Raw genomic sequence first — 19501 nt, 5'->3', positions numbered from 1 at the left:
AAAATATGTAGTAATATAGTAAAAACGTCCACTAATCCCACTAAGGTTTAGCTACAGCGCTATGAAAAGTATGCGGTGGTTGAGAATAGCCTAATAAGGCCTATTCTTAGGGTATTGTCAGATCATGAAAATGACTAGTCCATGATGGCCGCTGAATAGAGAGCGAGGTCAGTCTAAAATGGCCGCCAGATAGGGGGGCTGGAGACGGTAGTCCTTTTTTTGTTGTTATTGCTTTGAGAGCAAGGAAGGGAAGTTCCAGGTTCCGTTTGAGCAAGCCCAGTTCCTAGCTAGATATGAGGTAGCGAACGTTGCATTACAGGTGAAGGAAAAGTGACATGAGTACCAGTTACGTAAAAAGTGCAGAATACGATTAGAAATAGCCTAAGGAGTCTAGTTCTTAGTACATATGGTGCAAAAAATGACTAGTCCAAGATGGTCGCCGAGGAGCCATTCTAATATGGCCGATCAGAAAGGGGAGATAGAGACATTAGTCCTCTGTCTGTTGTTATTACTTTGGGAGCAGGGGAAATGCCTTTTCTTTTCTGTTTGAGCAATCCCCGCCCCCAGCTTGCTGGGCGAGAGTCTTATCTTTATTTTTGGAGGTCTTGTGTGGAGGAGTTGAATTGAGGAGCCTCGTGGGCAACAGCGGTACCAGAGGGGATTTATGGCTACAGTTTTATGGCCCCAGCCATTTTGAACAAAGGATGTGGTTTAAAAAGGATGTGGTTTAAAAATGAGAGCCCGCGAGTGGGGTGGGGGGAAATAAATACCTTTTGTATATACTGCTCACAAAGCATGTTGAGTTTTCCAGCAGAGTGTTGCAGTTGTCGATGGTCCGGCCATAAATGTGCACAGCTGTTGTTAGTGGCAGGTTGAGGTCTGTTCTTCTTGCTGTAGCTTGCTTGTGTTGTAGATAGCTGATGGTGAATCGGGCTCTTCACTCTTCCTGTCCTGAGGTACAGGCTCACCGGCTGCAAGCATGCCCTGGTGTGCGCCACCACCACCGCACGCAGGATCATGGGGGGGGGGGGGGGGGTGGGGCCACGTCCAGTCTCACCGATCCGGCAACCAGTGCCTGCTGTGCCAGGAGAGCACGGGGGTCCCGCCGAACCGCACCGCCAGGCGTCTCACGGGTGGCTCACACAGGGTGGCTCTCGGTGCTTGCTCCCGTTGCAGCCCCGCATCCGCGCCTCTGACCCCCTCCGCCTCAAGCCGTGTGCAGCGCCCGAGGCCAGGTGGGCTCCGGACCTCCGTCCCAGGTCCCGCGGGGAAACGCAGCAGCCAGGCGAGGCGGGGCAGACTCTAGACGCGGCCGCTCAGGCGTGTGAGAGTCCCCCAGCAGCTCCACAGGCTCCAGCCGACTCCGAACCTCCGCACTGACCCACCGAGCAGTCCTCCGTCCCCGAGCTCCAGCCTCCCAGTCTCGGCGAGGCGATGGGGGTGTCTGCATGCGAGCGTCCAGGAAGAATCGATCCAAGAGCGTCCAGGAATAGTCCGGCGAGGACGAGGGGAGAACGCAGGTCTTCGCAGGCTCCAGATCTCCGTCAAGCAGGTAAGCGTGAAAACCAGTTACTTTTTCAATCCAGTTACTTGGCAATCCAGTTACTTTTGGTAGTAAAGTTCCTTAGACTGGTGGGTACTTAGCAAGGATAAAGCCCATGCTTTAGCATTTCATGCATAGTTGATGTAGAGATGTTAAAGATATAAAGCTTCAATCAAGCTGCGCTAAATGATGCATCTCAAACACTGCATTGCAATGAGCCGTTAATGAAAAACTGAAAGACCAAGCTTATCTGCAGTCAAGAACATCAGGCGTGGCCACTGTAGATCCAGAAAGAACAGACACATTCTATATGTTTACAATAACAATGTATTTGAGCACCATTACCAGTATCTGAATGTACATCTATCTCATGTGGATATCATGAAGATCTGTTCCTTAGATTTATTTTGAGCACCCCTGAACTAGATCAACTAGAGGCATTTCATGAACGCATAACGCTAGTTTAAAAGTGTTAATCACTTCAGTTTGGTACCGAATAAATCATTCATCAGAACCCTAAAACATTTCCCTTTTCTAGAATGACAATAGACCAGGACCAATTTTACACCTATTGACATTACTTTTACTCTAAAGATAAAATGGTAGGACCTACATTGGGGTCTGGTAAAATGTGAATTACTTCTCTAAAATGGTTTCTACTGGCCATTGCTGTTCTTAAGTCTTGATTTGCACCGGAATGGCACCAGGATTAAACGTCAGAAAATGTTTGCAGAACAAAGGGAGCAACAAACATCTTCATCAATGCAGAAAGGTTGTTCCACACAACCAGAAGTGACAATACTGGATAGTATACATGGCCTCACCGTGCATACAAATGGATGTGGGCACACACCAATGCATATTTCTTAATACTTATTAGAAATACTCAGCATACACTAAGAGGCAAAATGGTATAAAGAATCAGCAGAGGAAACCAATGGCCGTCTTTAACAATGTTCCCAGAGGAAACAATGTTCCCACAGGTAACATATCATCCTAAAACGCATTCTCTTTCTACTCCGTCTCTACATTGCAAACCCAACAGAAAGGTAAATATTTAGGAAAGACCACATTATTACCTACCGCAATGTGCTGAAATAAAATGGTTTTAACTAAAGCCTCACTGACTAAGAGAAGAAGTACACTATACAAAGTGACAAGAAAAGAAATGGAAACTAATAATAACTCTCTATGTCCTCAACCAACTCAAAGCACTGTGCAGCAGGCAGGTCACTAATCACAACCAGAAATAAATTCTCAATAATGCGATCATCAATAGAGCAGCTAATAGAAGCAAAGCATTTTTCAAATCAGTCAAACTCTATGTCAACCCACTGCCAGATATTCACATGCCATAGTTATTCAACAAGTGCAATGCGGTAACTCTCAAAATCAGATCCGGAACAGACAACTCAAAAAGACATTCTGTCTGCCTCCAGCCCTCCCAAACACTGAACTCACCAACATTTTCAACTTAACGTAGGTCTCCTCTGATGAAGACAACATTGTATAGTGAATGATCAAAACTCTTTACAATAATGCCCTCACTTCACTACGGAGGATCATCATCACATCCCCCTAGCCAAGAAACCTTCTGGACAACCTTAAAAAATGGTATTACGTCCTCTGCTACAGAAACCTGAACAAATTGAGATGATCACCTCACAATCAACAGATTTTCATCAGAAAAATCATCGACAAAGCAGTCCTCAGCCAACTACTTTATCCATCTATCCATCCTTTTCCCCCATCTTCACTGCACTATCAACAAATAACTACCTGGGTCCATACTCTACACCAATAATATTCATCAATACATTGATAAGACAACTCTCCCGCCAAATCTCTACAGTTCATGACATTCAATGCTACAAAACCTGCTTAGACGCTAAACTGCTTTTTTGCTGGCGTGGGCAGCCAACAAAAGTTTCCCCAATTTTACCCTCAACACAAACCTCTGCTTGAAAGGACACATTTCCAAGACAACCAAAACTGTGTGGTACCAGCTATCTTTCCTGAAAAAGTGAAACAATGTTTACCCTAAACTAAAAGAATAGGCTCTGGGATGGAAGCAACACTTCCTTTAACAGACTCTCAGGCACCATACTGGCAGTAATGAAAGATACATGAAACACACAAAAGGTGATGGGAGGCTGCTTTCAATAAGTCTAACAACTGGCAATACCTCGGGGTAGCCCTCAAACCCATCATTCTTTAGCTCACCTCAGTGTGGACCTACTCAGTTTGGACCCAGCCATATCGAAAACAGTCATGACCATGTTCCTCATGGGAACAGTCCAGATCGACCTGCCAAGCCAGGTTCCCCTGACTGGAATACGAGCAACCCAGGATCGGTTTTGCCCTAGTTATGGGCTATTCACCCGGGTATAGCTTGGTTCCAGTTACACAGTGAACATGGGCTAATGAGCCCATAACATGGGTTGCTTATTGTTCCGGTTCAGGGAGGGCCTGGCAGTTTGGACTGGACTATTCTCTTGAGGGGCAGGGTCAAGACTGATTTGCATATGGCTGGGTCCAAACTGTGGTGGCATGGTGAGCAAATGAACGATGGTTAGAGTGCTACCCTGAGCTATTGCCAGCGGTTAGACTTGTTGCAAGCAGCCTCCCATCATCTTTTGTGTATTTTGTGACTAACGAAATGTATACTATACACTATGACATGTTGCAAAAGTCTGAAGAAGTTGGACAAAACCATACTATCAGTAAAGAAATTACATTTGCTCCCTTTCCAGGCCTACATCAGTCTCAGAACCAGCTGCATCACCCAAAAAAAAAAAACACTTGGCAAAAAACATGCAGGCAAATGTCGGAGAGCGACATTATTCACCCAAGGCAGATATTGACACACCAGGAGAGCGGGAATTGCCAGACTGGAGACTTGAGAAATGAAAGTAGGGGAAAAACAAATTAAGCCTTCTCCATCTATGCACTCAAAATATGGAACAGCGTCCTCATCGACTTAACAGTAACCACAACTTTCCTCCAATTCAGAAATAAACTGAATTCATCTGTTCAAGAAAACACTACCCCCAATAAAACGGAAGCCCTGTTTATCTGCTGTTGTAAACAGTCTTAAAATATATTGCTAGGGCGTTGCATTTTGTTAAGCTTGCCATTGTTTCCAACTTCGGTTTGCATTATGTACCCATGGTTGTCATGACCAAAAGCTGGATTAAATTCAAGGATGTAATTAAATTTGCTTGGATCTGATAAACTAGTTACCAAATAGGATTCTGGTGCAGATACTCAAAAAATGTCCATTTATTCAGATTGCTAGATAACACAGCACTATGAACACTCAATTACTCGCTTTAGTTTAGCGTACTACAAGAAAACACGCATTTGCAATGCAATAGGTCTCGCAGCATTAAAGTTTGAGTTACTGGCATTGTATATGACAATGTGTTGCATTAAATTTTTAGCAAAGTCTGCATTGGTGTATAAAGATGATTTGCAAGATGATAGCTGTTGAAAAAGATTAAGCAATGTTGGCAATAATATTATATTATAATAATATTGTAAGTTACTGTTGTATTTATAAGCATTTTGGTAGCGCATAGTGATGTTGTGATGCCCCTGAGTGATGCTGTGGTGGTGCTGAGTGGTGCTGTGGTGATGCGATAGATAGTGAGGGCGAAACATAGATAGAGGGAGGGCGAAAGATAGGTGGAGTGCGAGAGATAGAGGGAGGGAGAGAGATAGAGGGAGAGAGATAGATGGAGGGCGAGAGATAGATGGAGGGCGAGAGATAGATAGAGGGCGAGAGATAGATAGAGGGCGAGAGATAGATAGAGGGCAGCCGAGAGATACATAGAGGGAGGGTGAGAAATAGATAGAGGGAGGGTGAGAGATAGATAGAGGGAGGGTGAGAGATAGATAGAGGGGGGGGAGAGATAGAGGGGGGGGGCGAGAGAGAGATAGAGGGAGGGCGAGAGAGAGATAAAGGGAGGGCGAGAGAGAGATAAAGGGAGGGCGAGAGAGAGAAAGAGGGAGGGCGAGAGAGAGATAGAGGGAGGGCGAGAGAGAGATAGAGGGAGGGCAAGGGATGGAGTGTGGGCGGGCAAGGGAAGGATTGTGGGCGAGGAATGGAGTGTGGGAGAGGGATGGAGTGTGGGGCGAGGGATGGAGTGTGGGGCGAGGACTGGAGTGTGGGGCGAGGACTGGAGTGTGGGGCGAGGACTGGAGTGTGGGGCGAGGGATGGCGTGTGGGGCGAGGGATGGCGTGTGGGGCGAGGGATGGCGTGTGGGGCGAGGGATGGCGTGTGGGGCGAGGGATGGCGTGTGGGGCGAGGGATGGCGTGTGGGGCGAGGGATGGCGTGTGGGGCGAGGGATGGCGTGTGGGGCGAGGGATGGCGTGTGGGGCGAGGGATGGCGTGTGGGGCGAGGGATGGCGTGTGGGGCGAGGGATGGCGTGTGGGGCGAGGGATGGCGTGTGGGGCGAGGGATGGCGTGTGGGGCGAGGGATGGCGTGTGGGGCGAGGGATGGCGTGTGGGGCGAGGGATGGCGTGTGGGTCGAGGGATGGCGTGTGGGGCGAGGGATGGCGTGTGGGGCGAGGGATGGCGTGTGGGGCGAGGGATGGCGTGTGGGGCGAGGGATGGCGTGTGGGGCGAGGGATGGATGGAGTGGGGGAGTTGGATGGAAACACTACAGAAAACACAAGCTCTTGTGAATTAGAAGGCCAAGATTACTATGGGCAGTCAGAGATGCAGGGTGAGGCAGGGCTTTAAGTGGGAATAAAAATAGATGAACACACAAAAACAGGTTTTCAGTCACTAAGACAAAGACATACACACAAAAATACAGAAACACACACTTAGACAGAGATCCAACACCAAGACAAAGTTGCACATACAGGCAAAAACACACACACAGAAACAGACACACAGAGACAGAGTTGCAGACACAGACATGCATACACAGAGACAGAAACACAAACAGAAACTGAGATGCACAAACAGATACACTCAGACACAGACACACAGACAGAGAGGCACATAAAACACTCTTACAGATTCGTCAAAGGTGCAGCTAACACGATTTTGCACCACATGATAGTGAACTGCATGTGATTTAATAAATGCAACTGGCAATTACTGACTTCGAGTCTGGCACTCTGAGGGAGGTGCCTTCCAAATAAACTCTGGGGTGAGTGCATGGGCAGGAGGCTAGAGAAGCGATGGCCTCTCTGCACTGCTACCCTTGGCTGAAGTGGGGGGTCGGGACTCTGTAACTCAGTCTTACACATTCAGCTACGTGATTTGCAGCACGGTCAACCTGGGTCACATCCCAGAAACTTTGGACTGGTACAAAAAACGTGCCAGTCCACTGGCTTATGGAATACTGAAAATTCACACGAATACAGTATATGGAGCAAACTTCTTTCACACTATCTCTGATGTTGGCATTCTAAGAAGTAGACCCAAAAAGACATCTTCACAAGTGGGGCACAATCTGTTTGTCCCATTCCGTAGTGCACAAGCAGCAAAATAGCGAACAATGATTTGACACGTTTTGTTAAGACCTATAGAAATTATCCCCGAAAGTTTTGTGCAGAGCTACTTTGTGCAGGGACCCCTCCGAGCACGCAGTCCTACTTATTCCCGGGGGCCTCCTGAGCAAGTCACACTGCCTACAATTGCCTATGGTCTTGGCAGCAATCTTACCCTGATTGTAAATATGCTCTAATGCACACTTCACCGAGGTATTTTACTCGAGTGTTAAACAGAAGGGGAAATAAAACATTAATTCGGGCGCGCAGAACGCCTGCACACAACTGCTGTGTCCTTCACATGGTACAGAACGGGCGCGACACGCCTAGAAGATAAGCTTCACGGCGCGATGTTAGTAAGTGGCCCCAGACGCCGCACAATGGGAATGGTCGAAGTGCCCATCGGCAGTGAGTGCTCTGCACTTCTGCAGCAGCGCTTTAAAGCTTTGCTCGTTTGCCTGCCACCGCGCGACCACCCTTACCCCCACAACGCTGCCATCTCTCGCTTACCTCTTTACACAAGTCCACACGGCGTCCGCTTCTATTCCTTTTAAGCCCATCCAAATAAGTCTGGAAAGTGAAGTAAAATAAAAGGAGCGCATGCCCCGTGCACTTCCGGCGCTTCATGCCTCCTCGGACTGGTACAGCAGACACCTAGGTGAGGCAGCGGCCTCCCTGCTCGGCCCTCCCCCTGCTGACACCAGGGTACCGCACGTTTTGACAAAGAGGCGTGGACGGAATTGTAGGAAAGGTGACAGGGCACGTGTACGCTTAAAAGGGCAGTGGGAAGATCGGGACACCTGGTGTAATATGAAATGGAGGGGCAGGAAACGGAATATGTTCTGAACTGGAGGAGGCGCGACAGCATTGATGTTTTCACTCAGGGGGCGAAGGAGCGCGTCGGAATCCGACGCCGCCATAGAGAATGCTGGGCGGGCGCCCCTCTGCAGGCTCCCCCTGCTTTCCACGAGGCACGAGCGAGGGCTGGAGGCACCGGTAACCCGAGATCCACCACAGAGCAACAACAACCATCGACGCTTATCAGCGCCGCGCGCCTCTCTGCAGACTCCCCCTGCATTCCAGAGAGGCGCGCGACGCGATCCGGTCTGCCCTGCAATGCTGTGGAGACAAGACCTAGCCGCACGCACAACGTTATCCTATGGGGAAACGCTGCGCGCGGCCAGGTCTTGTCTCACTTCGGTGTTCTCAGACTGCTGAGACGCCGACTATAGTTCTCTGGCGAGAACGCGCTTTTAGCGCGTTACTAGCCGAGACCTAAAAAGCACAAATACCAGTGAACTTGCAAAGTACATAGAGGCCTGTCTCCGCCTGCCAAAAGTCGACTTTTTATCTTTTGTGGCAAAGAAATTACTAGACACACAAATCTTTAATATTTTCAGTTTTCCTCGAGATAGAGGTAACTAGGGCTGTGTTCAGGTCTCCTACTGAAAGACTAGTAAAGAACAATGCAAATATATTGCACCTGGCTCATGACCAGCAGCTGAAAAAGATTCCAGTGTAGATATTGGAATACAACCAAAACTACTGCAGGGCCTGTGAGGCAGGCACTCTTTTGAAAGGTAGGAATAACGGAATATTGAACATGAAAGTGGAGAGGGCGGGATGTAAAAAGGTTTACACAATGTTAACATAATGAAAACAAGTAAAACATAAAAAGAAACTTCTGCATAAGCATATTCTACACCAAAGATGACAATTATATGATTGCTCGGCTTGTAATAAACATTATAACCCGATGCCAAGGGCTATAAGCATTGCTAAAGGCCCGAAGCAAACTAGAGTTAGAAGTCGGAGCCACAGGGAGGGGGGAGCTTGACAGCCAGTATAACCCGAAGCAGAAGAGTGATATAATCTTTATTACATACCACACACTGAGGGTAAAATGTTAAAAACTAAAAAACCGCGACAAACAAAAAGATTGGCTTGTTGGGGTAAAAGGTACTGACCCGGAGCCACGTCCTTGTCTAAAATGCAGTTCCCACAGTGAATGCTCCGATACATGCAATATACCTTTTCATCAGGAATCGTGTTCGACATATCCGAATGATTAATCATCGCTGGTACACCACCAAGATCTGCAACAGCAGCATTCAATAAATGAAAATTCTTCTTCTCGTTTTCCAGAAGCTCTTTATACTTGGCAGAGTTAGTAATTGCTGAACATAAAGAGAAGTATATTTAACACTGTCCACTTTGAACAACGAAACATGAAAAACAGGTAAAACATGCCTGAGAAATGCAGTTCAAATGTGATAGTTAAAAAAGAGCGTGGAGGGTCAAGAAGAAATCGAGGTAAATGTTCCCCAGCATCCTCATAGTGACTTATAAATATTGTACACTGCAAATGCATGCGTCATACATGAAACTGTGGAACATACTTAAACCAATGAAGCACAGTGCTGAGGTCTCATCCTAAACAAAACAGGCTCAATTAAAGCACGAAACAAACCTAAGATGGAATGTGCATTCGATGCGTCCTGCCATCACATCAGGCTCTAAACACAAACGCCACTGTAAAGCCATTATAAAGTCAAAACAAAAAGACTGGCACTGAAGGGAACTAGCTTGTGTGGTTATGTGCTCCTTGTGGGACAGCAGAATGCAGACACTCAAAGTGAAGTAAACCAGTGGTTTCAGTAGGCTGGCCCAATGCCCCATGCGGAAGAGGGCAGAAGCAGCAAACTGTGAATGGCACACCAACAGGCTAGTGGATCAGGAGAGGTGGCTGAAAGCTGCTATATGTAACTATATTAAATAGATTTTTATTAAAATCAAAAGTTCTTGGCTAACACCAGACCTAAAAATTTTAAAAGGGACAGTAGCAGGATGCATCAACACAATAAGCTACTGGTGTGGCTGCTGTGATTTTGTTCTGCCACTTTTTGCTTTTATGGTTTTATCTATAATCAAAATTAAAGTAGATGCAGCTTAGATTGCCCTATCACAAGAGGAGGGCAATTACCTTGGCTACCACTAGTTAAACTACTAAATGGTAGTGAGTAATCATTGCTTTTAAGCTAGACGGGCTATCTTCTGAGACAGTCCCAAAATAACGTAATTAAGTTGTGCTGATAAAAGTCTAGGGGCCCTGAAACGAATATTATGAATGGATGGTATTCACAGAGGTTCACATTTAAGGTCAGGCTGACAAGAGGGCAGTGTTGGTTGGATTAAGTTACAGACCAGAAAGAGCAAATGTTTGTAAATTGTATGACAGGAAGTGAACACACTCACCCAATTTTCAGATCCTAAAAACAATAAAGCAGGTTAGTGATACTGTGTGAAAAAACATCTGCAGCAAAAATCCTACCAACTACGTTTAGAGGTTCAGCCCAAATGCTTCCCTAAAATAGTGCATAGCCAAACTGCTTTTCTTATCTAAATTTGCTCTGCACCTGCATTAATCAGCTCTCCAAACTATTGAACAATAACAACGAATACAATTTCCAGGTGTAATGTGCTTATTATGCATGTAGCTTTAGCACACTGGAGAGACATGGGTCAGCAAGCAGGAGCAGAGACTCTAGTTGTAAAGAAGTCCTTGATGCAGTTCAATGTAAGCACTCGAGTGGTGGCATAATGATGCACCCAAGAATGGTCCACAGTCCAAGACGTGAGTGACAAAGTCCCAAGTCAATGGCTGAAAGAGGCTGGCTGAAGAAAGCTAATGATTGCACCCAAAGCCCACTCTATGTAATATCATGCAAGCGGCTTTTTGACAGCTCTGCTGTTACAACCCATACTTAGAAGAACTTGGTCTTGCCTTGCTCCTTGCAAAGCCCCCTCCCCAGATATTCATCCGTCCTAGATGATCATAGCCCTCTTTTCTTCATGCACATAAGCCTTACTTCTGATCACCTCATATTCCTGCTCAGCTCACTCATGATATCATGTTATATTTATTATCCGCTCAAATGCCAGGAATCCAGGGCTTCAGATCAGATCTCAGAAGCAGCAAATAGCGACAGTTTATAATTTAAGTGGAAAAGAGGAAGATAATAGATTAAGCACTAGAACCAGCATAAACTCAGGTGGCTAGAAGCTGTTTGTTCAAATGGGAATAGTTGGCAGGAAAGTGGCAAAATAAAACAAACCGAAGGACTGACAATAAAGATGTTATCACGGAAAGACCCAGCACACACTGTACGGCACCCCAGGACAGCAACCAAGCTAGGCACAGAATTTGCTCCATGTGCAAAAACTGCTCTGTCATTGGACTCTGTGATGTCTCTCATCCCTGCACTGTAGGTCAACAATCATCTGTGAAAGCTACGCGGGTATGTCCTACATGGAATGGGAAGTCAAAGGAGTTGTACTATTAAATAGGTTTCTGTCAAGGTGGATTAGACAATGATGCAGCACTGAGTTCCATAAAGCAAAGGCATAAAAAAGGAGGTGGATAAGACAATGATGCAGCACTGAGTTCCATAAAGCAAAGGCATAAAAAGGGAGGTGGATTAGACAATGATGCAGCACTGAGTTCCATAAAGCAAAGGCATAAAAAAAGGAGGTGGATTAGACAATGATGCAGCACTGAATTCAATAAAGCAAATGCATAAAAAAGGAGGTGGTTTAGACAATGATGCAGCACTGAGTTTCATAAAGCAAAGGCATAAAAAAGGAGGTGGATTAGACAATGATGCAGCACTGAGTTCCATAAAGCAAAGGCATAAAAAAGGAGGTGGATTAGACAATGATGCAGCACTGAATTCCATAAAGCAAATGCATAAAAAAGGAGGTGGATTAGTCAATGATGCAGCACTGAGTTCCATAAAGCAAAGGCATAAAAAGGAGGAGGATTAGACAATGATGCAGCACTGAGTTCCATAAAGCAAAGGCATAAAAAAGGAGGTGGATTAGACAATGATGCAGCACTGAGTTCCATAAAAAAGGAGGTGGATTAGACAATGATGCAGCACTGAGTTCCATAAAGCAAAGGCATAAAAAAGGAGGTGGATTAGACAATGATGCAGCACAATTCCATAAAGCAACTTCATAAAAAAGGAGGTGGATTAGACAATGATGCAGCACTGAGTTCCATAAAGCAAAGGCATAAAAAAGGAGGTGGATTAGACAATGATGCAGCACTGAATTCCATAAAGCAAATGCATAAAAAAAGGAGGTGGATTAGACAATGATGCAGTACTGAGTTCCATAAAGCAAAGGCATAAAAAAGGAGGTGGATTAGACAATGATGCAGCACTGAGTTCCATAAAGCAAAGGCATAAAAAAGGAGGTGAATTAGACAATGATGCAGCACTGAGTTCCATAAAGCAAAGGCATACAAAAGGAGGTGGATTAGACAATGATGCAGCACTGAGTTCCACAAAGCAAAGGCATAAAAAAAGGTGGATTAGACAATGATGCAGCACTGAGTTCCATAAAGCAAAGGCATAAAAAAAGGAGGTGGATTAAGAGAGCATTAGTGCAACTAAAAAAAACAAAAAATGTTTAGACTCAATAAAACGAAACACTCCAGCAAGTTCTAGCAATTAATAAATGGCTTAGATGAATCAGTTTGCCCAGGTCTCAACTGTGTTCAGTTGCAGGATTAAGTAAAGCATACAAAGTTACCGCACACTTGTCTTTGGACGGACAAAAAAAAAAAAAAAAAAAAAAAAGATTGCTACCGGCCACGTGGCCAAGGCTTTGGAATTCTGTTTGACAGGAAGGTAAATCGATTATAAAAGGTAAGGCCTCTGGCGCTCCTTGGATGAAGAGTCAACTAACAGAGATTTTTAAAGTGGACCCACCCCTTTATTGATGATCACCACATTATTTGATGGAGTACGGCGCTTGGGACAATACCAAACTCCTGAGGGGGGTCTTCGCTATGCATTTATTTATTTATATTTTTAAAAGGGCTACTCTTTAGCTCCTCAATATGAAAACCAAAACATTCACTCAAAATGTTTTCATGATGAGAAACATGTTTACCCAGTCCACGCTGCAGTGCCTATGCACACAGCTGCTGCAATACACAGACTATACCGCCATCCTTGATAGTACCCTGGTTGGCCCCAGCGAACACCAAATCAACTGGAGGTTTAGAACAAGAAAACCAAGGTATGTATCACCAACTCAAAAACAAAGAAGATCGGGTATGGCAAGTACCACTTTGTGGCAAAAGCAAAATGTCCACACACTCGCATAAGTAGTGAGATCATCTCAAGCATTACCCATGTACACTCTTGGTCCAACAGTTCATGTATTAGAAATAAGTAATGTGCTTACTTTCTCTTCTCGCTGGGTCTAGCACCAGCCCAAACATATATACCAGCCACCTGAGAAAAAAAGCTGGGCAACGTGGTTTCAATATAGGTCTATATGATGAATAGAAAACAGCTTGTGAAGACGTGTGATAGGAACCATTGTCACTGTAACTCACCTCATTCTGTGTTATGTTTTGAAGGCCATTGGGCAACTTGGAACAAACTGTCGATATATACGGTTTAAGTTGGTCCATTACTGTTTATATACTGAGCAACAATCAAGAGAAAGATACTGAAATATTTCTAGAAGTGGTATTTCCACATATGCTTAAGAAGCGGGATGATTGCACAAGTGGTCTTTGCATACAATTTGGTTAATATTTGACACAGTGACCCAACATCCTTCTACTGCACAGTGAAGTCCAATGGGCAATTTCGACAAAAAACACTGACCTGAGTTTCAAACTGTTGTGTTACAGTTTATACGTTGTGTAATAATTGTACTAACCAAAGGCATATTATCCGATTTTATTATTTATGTATTTTCTTTCCATTGCCAGATTAAAGTGGAGAAGAATAATACAAATAATTTTGACCCAATATTGCAAAAATAAACAAAACACAGTTGCATAAAACACAAGTTTTTTAAAAAAAATATGAAAAGAAAATTGCAGATAATGTTTAAAAAGTATTTTTTAATTTCTGCGGACAGCTTGGGATTTTTATGGGCAATGTATGAAAAGAGTGAGGAGCAAATCAGTATGGTTTCCTACACAGCGTACTCAGGCGTGTGCAGCGTAAACTATGAGCTCCTTCATCTGGTTTTAAAGTGCTGGGCATTCGCCTGTACAAGGCTGGTCTTCATATACTGTTCTGTGGGAGATTAAGAGGGAACACTTTGGCACAGGGCTCAAAAGACCAAGTCCTTACGAGCAATGGAATTCTTTCCAGTAAGGCCAGATACATGTGGAAGCAAAATGTGCGAATGCACTACTTCTAAATGTGGCGATAGTGATGAAAAGAGCTTGTCCAGAAATGACAATCTGCCCTGCACTGATCCTTCTCCATTGTGTTACAACTGCCTCAGTGGGTACACATAAGGGCTTCGTGGAAGACACTACTATCCTAGCTGTATGGCTGGAGAACGGGAGGGTCTTTTGAATGGTAAATCTTAAAAAGAACTGCTCTTTTTATACCCAACCATTGCCTCCTTACTCTAATGATAGTTCCTGAAGGATTCCCCTAGAGTATAATGCTGAAGTAGCAGACCAGCTGCCCCCCCCCTTAATGTGAATACTTTATGAGAAGAAAACTTACCCTCAAACTACTAAGTGCTCAGTCTGCAAAGATAACGGCTAAGGGAGTTATAGGAAAGGCTGAGCCAAAATTGCTTGAGTAGGGAGTCTGTATTTTCTGTTCGGTGACAAAGAATACTTAAAGCTGGTCTTTTAGTAGGCTTGTACAAAGAGTATAATACATTTTTAGTGTTGTTCCTGAGCCCCAATGCTTTGGTGACAATACCAGATTGGGTAGTTTGGGGGATGATGTTTTTTTGTAGAAGCATTTGGTATAAAGGATTATTCGTCAAAATAGCAAACAGCTCTTCCGTTTAGGCGATTATAGTAAAATGCATAGGAATGTGTGTGAACACCACCCATAGATACAAAAAGCTTTAAATACAGCAAAACAATATACAAAATTACTCGAATGAAACCTTTGATGCACGACTGGCTGATGGACATGGTTTTCTTGTTTAAATTGGAGACAGGAATGTTCAAGAGAAAGGCTAACCTGGTCAACTACCAGATAGTTTGACAAGAGTTTAGCATTATGAATGGCTAATATTCTAGACTGTTGACATGGTGCAGGGGTGCCCTAGTGCATCTATTAATGAAAATGGGTCTTTCTGGTTTTCTTGTCTTATCAGTGTGGGGTTTGTTGCTCTTTGAGTGAATGGGAGAATTATATCAAAAACATATGTTTCTATGATTTAATACAAATTAAAACGAGGTTTCAAATCATGGACATGTTATGACAAAGGAATCCAAGTGTAAATGGCTGACCGCAAATAGATAAAGGTAATTGAATTAAAAAAACAATCTTCACATACTTTGGTCGAAGGAGATAGGCCATGTGTCCAAGGAGTTCTCGGATTCAGATGAAGAATTTAGTCCTATTGAACCAGCTTCAGTGCATTCTACAGTCTGGGTTGTGTGCTGGCATATCTCACTTAGAGGCACATAGCTTGGATGGTAGTGGTGAATCAGATAGCAAAGAACCCGTCCGTCAGAGAATGAGACTGTAAAGTTTTCCACCTATTTCAAGACAAAAAAATAGATTACTATTGATCATTTCATGTTAGCGCTGTAGAGTAATATTGCAGCATTACCTTTTAGACATGAACTGCAACTTCTGGTGCACATACATTTAACACACCATAGAGGACAAAAGAACAGAGACTTATCCCTGCCCCACTTTGTGGTAGTCACCAGAAATGTGGCAAAGGTACCTGCATGAAGCGATGTCGCATAGCAGAAGCTGGGGACTGTGGGTATTCAGCAATACCATCAGATGTATCCTTTGCACATGCCACCATCATTACCTATAGAACTGACAACCACCGTTTTTACCCGGCCAGACATTGTGGATTAGAGTCTAGACATTGATTTCAAAGTGATAGGGTAGGGTCACGACTTAGTAGTAACTGCAAAGTTCATATTTACTTACTGTTCTTGTAATCTGACTTTTAATTCCCAGCATTTGGAAACATTCCGGAGCAGGAAGTCATCTAGGTGGAGAGGCTACACAGACCGTACTGAACTAGGTATACACAAACCAGCTCTGATCTCCTTTCACTAATCCCCATCTATCACCACCACCCAAAACCAATATACAACGCAAAGTGATCATCAAGACAAGAACTTCCCATTGTACAGGAACTGTTCCTTAGCTACAATCAACATACTAATGTGGCCAAGGCATTCACAGTCGTGAAGAATAAAAGCCAATGCATATCTAATAGTCTTCTTAGCAAAGCATGTCATTTCTCCAACATACTCCCTACAGGCCTCTCACCAAAATATCAAGTTCTCAAACCCTCTAGCACTATACAGCCATCACTGTAAACGGTTATTTATTTACCATTTGTTGAGAAGAAATATTACACAGGGCACTAGATTAGACACCCCACAAACTGGATAACCAACCGAGTAGTATATCTGGCTACGGCACCAGGGTAGTAATGTCAATAAACAATGCTCCACTTTGGTCCATAATCATCTTCCCAAGCACTCTCCAATATGTGGCAGATGATGGCCAACCACATGTTGTAAGGGGGTGTAATTTGTTTCATGGCACCTGGACACTTGGCTTAAAAAGGAGTTTAGTCAAGCGACACCATGCACTGCTACTAAAGAACCTGCAAGATCATCAATGTGACACTTCATCAGAGCATGTGAGAAAGATGATCTTCTATATCATTCTAATTGGCAAAAAACAGAGGGGAAACCTGGAAAAGGAAGCAAACCCTGACCCTAAAGTTCAAAGCACCATGCATGATCTTGAAGGAACAACATCATAGGGTCTCTTGCAATGTAGGGCTAGGATAGCAACCGGGACATGACATAATGTAGCTCTCTGCACACAGTTAAGTGGTTAGAGGTTGACGGAGACAAAACTGCCTGAAATTCAGAAACCGGGACAGTCCATGCAGAAGACAGTTCAGAAGTGCTTTCTATAATCCAAACGTAGGGAAGTGTAATCTAAATTTAGAATATTCAATTGCAGAGACTTGCAGATTTCAGGTGGTCAATATTTTTAACCAACAGTATTTAAAGCAACTATCCAGAAGTAAGACATTGGAACAGTAACTGCTATCAAGGAGACATTGCTTCTATGGTAGCCTACATTCAATTCTCACCACACACCCAGAACAGAGTACCATGCACACACAGACAAAAGAAGTTAAAGTCAAGGGACTGAAGAATACATTTTGCTCATAAAGGTAATCATGCACACCAAATGCTCTGTGAGAAAAATGAATTAGCCAGGAAGAGCAAACATGTAGGCAATGGAGGCAGCAAAAGTGGAGAGGGAGGTTTGCACTCTTAACTCTTTAGATGCAAATGCATGTGTTTGGTTAAACACTTTAAAATCAAAGTGCTGACCTAACTAATGATCAGACAAATAGGACATAAGTACAATTATCCCTCTCAGAACACTGATTAAGCAGTCTAAGGAACTATCGCCAACCAGAATAAAAACAATGTATGAGGTGTGCCTATGCCTTACCTAAAAGATACAAAACAAAAATTATTCTGTACCTTCTCACCCAGTGTAACAGGACAAGGACATCACACTCGCACAAGACCAGTAAAGTATCAAAGGCTTCAAGGATGTACTCATACTTCTTTCAAACAACAATAACTGTAATCAAAATACCTACAGAATCCTATAGTTTGTTGCTGATGGTATGCAATGACTGTAGTGGACGGGAATTGACTGTAGTGGACGGGAATTGACTGTATTGGGCAGGAAGCGTATTCTATGAGCTGGGAGCTGTAAAGAGTCCAATTTTGTGCTTTCTATTGAACCTCAACAGAAACAGTAAGATTTTAGGTTTTGGATTCCTTTAAATGTAGATGATTTAGGCTCATAGAGCAAATTTTGGGAACATACCAGTACAAACAAAAATGTTCAGGGCTGTGTCTAATAATGAGATACTAGGGTGCCTGAGACTCCTGGTGTTAAATTTATTAGCACCTATGGCGCTGATGAGAACTCTCTGCCTGCAGACTAAATACCTACAGAATCACATAGTTTGTTGCTAATGGTATGTAATGAATGTATTGGACTAAGTGACAAAACAGTGAAAGGCCAGGGAGTAGGCAATCACCAGGAGCACTAAATGCAAGCATAAGCCACTACTTTGACAACTCCTCTTCACAAATGCTCACCATTAACGTAAAACACCAGTGACTTGCATACACTGAACAAACTGACACTGTCCAAGTAAGAAGCGCTATAATGATGAAGGCTCTGTCACTGTTGCGAGGGGGGACTACTTTAAAGATTTTGGATTTAACTACTACCCTAATTTGATATCACAGAAGGAGGAATGGATCCTATAATAGTCCTTATGCCATACGAAAGGGGCCAGAAAAGCACATCTGCCTTTCTTGGATAAAGCTACTGTGGGTAGCTGAATTTAAGGTACCTGCTAATTTAGCATACTTCTAATAGTAGTAGAATTTCAGGCTTTATGTGGTGTATAAATACCAACAAATTATGATGTTACAGTAATTGGGAATAACAGAAAAGTGTCGGAATTATTTAGACGCAATGCACTTACTTTCGTATCGTAGAAGGCACAAGTTGCATTGACCCACTCCATCAAAAGTCCAACATTTTCAGAATACTTCAAAGATGAAAAGTTACCGCTGCTTGCTCGCTTTATATTTGGTAAATTCGAAAACGATCTTAGGGCACCAATTTTTTTCTGCAATATCCAGGATTGCTTTAAAAAGGTAATCTCTTCTTTTACTTCATCCACATTGAGTAAAACCTCCACCTGCATAAAAAGACAATCTGTTAAAATAGAGGACTGTTTTGCCATGCAATAACCAAAAAAGCTGAGCTTCAAGAACCAAGTGCAATCATGAGAAATCGCCATCTTACCTGAAAAGTTAACTAAGTTATACCTGACGTTATTGCCTTTGGTGCTGCAATGTTCAACACGAACAAACAAAGCCCAAACTAGCTATTAGCGAACCTTTATTCTAACCCTAAGTCTATCAGACTCATGTCACTTCCTACTTGTACAAGAAACCACTACAGCACTTTGAAGTGTTAAGTCAATTTGAAAACCAGACAAGCACAGCATCTCATACCCACAAATCTCACACCCACAAATGTCAACTCTATCTTCCCTATTGTGATTAATTTTCTCTACATTTACACAGGAGTGTTGATACAAAAGGATGCAAACAGATGGGGACGATGGCCAGAGGAAAGCGTACATTGGGAGTACAAGTAACTAGGTTGATCAATTTACTTCCTCTTGAAAACTCTCCTCTTAAATATTTTATGAAGTTAATTAGGCAATCAAAAACATTCTCCGCATTAGATGCTTCAAGACTCCCTTAGCAAGCATAGACCAAGGAACTGGTGAATACTGTACTGTACAGAGAGGGAGTAACCTAATTAAATATCCTT

At 43.6% G+C, this 19501-nt stretch overlaps 1 protein-coding gene across 1 annotated transcript in view; it reads right to left on the bottom strand.

Moving 5' to 3' along the window:
* ASPM (assembly factor for spindle microtubules) overlaps positions 1-19501 on the bottom strand; it is a 453390-nt gene that overhangs the window by 225389 nt on the left and 208500 nt on the right. Inside the window, exons 14-16 of the mRNA XM_078644067.1 lie at positions 18639-18857; positions 15399-15603; positions 9087-9232 (exon numbers count right to left, since the gene is read on the bottom strand). Of these exons, the coding sequence (XP_078500193.1) occupies positions 9087-9232; positions 15399-15603; positions 18639-18857 (570 nt within the window). The remainder of the gene's footprint in view (positions 1-9086; positions 9233-15398; positions 15604-18638; positions 18858-19501) is intronic.

This window comes from Lissotriton helveticus, chromosome 1_1 (assembly GCF_964261635.1).
Source record: "Lissotriton helveticus chromosome 1_1, aLisHel1.1, whole genome shotgun sequence".
NCBI lineage: Eukaryota > Metazoa > Chordata > Amphibia > Caudata > Salamandridae > Lissotriton > Lissotriton helveticus.
This window is presented reverse-complemented; position numbering and strand designations above follow the sequence as displayed.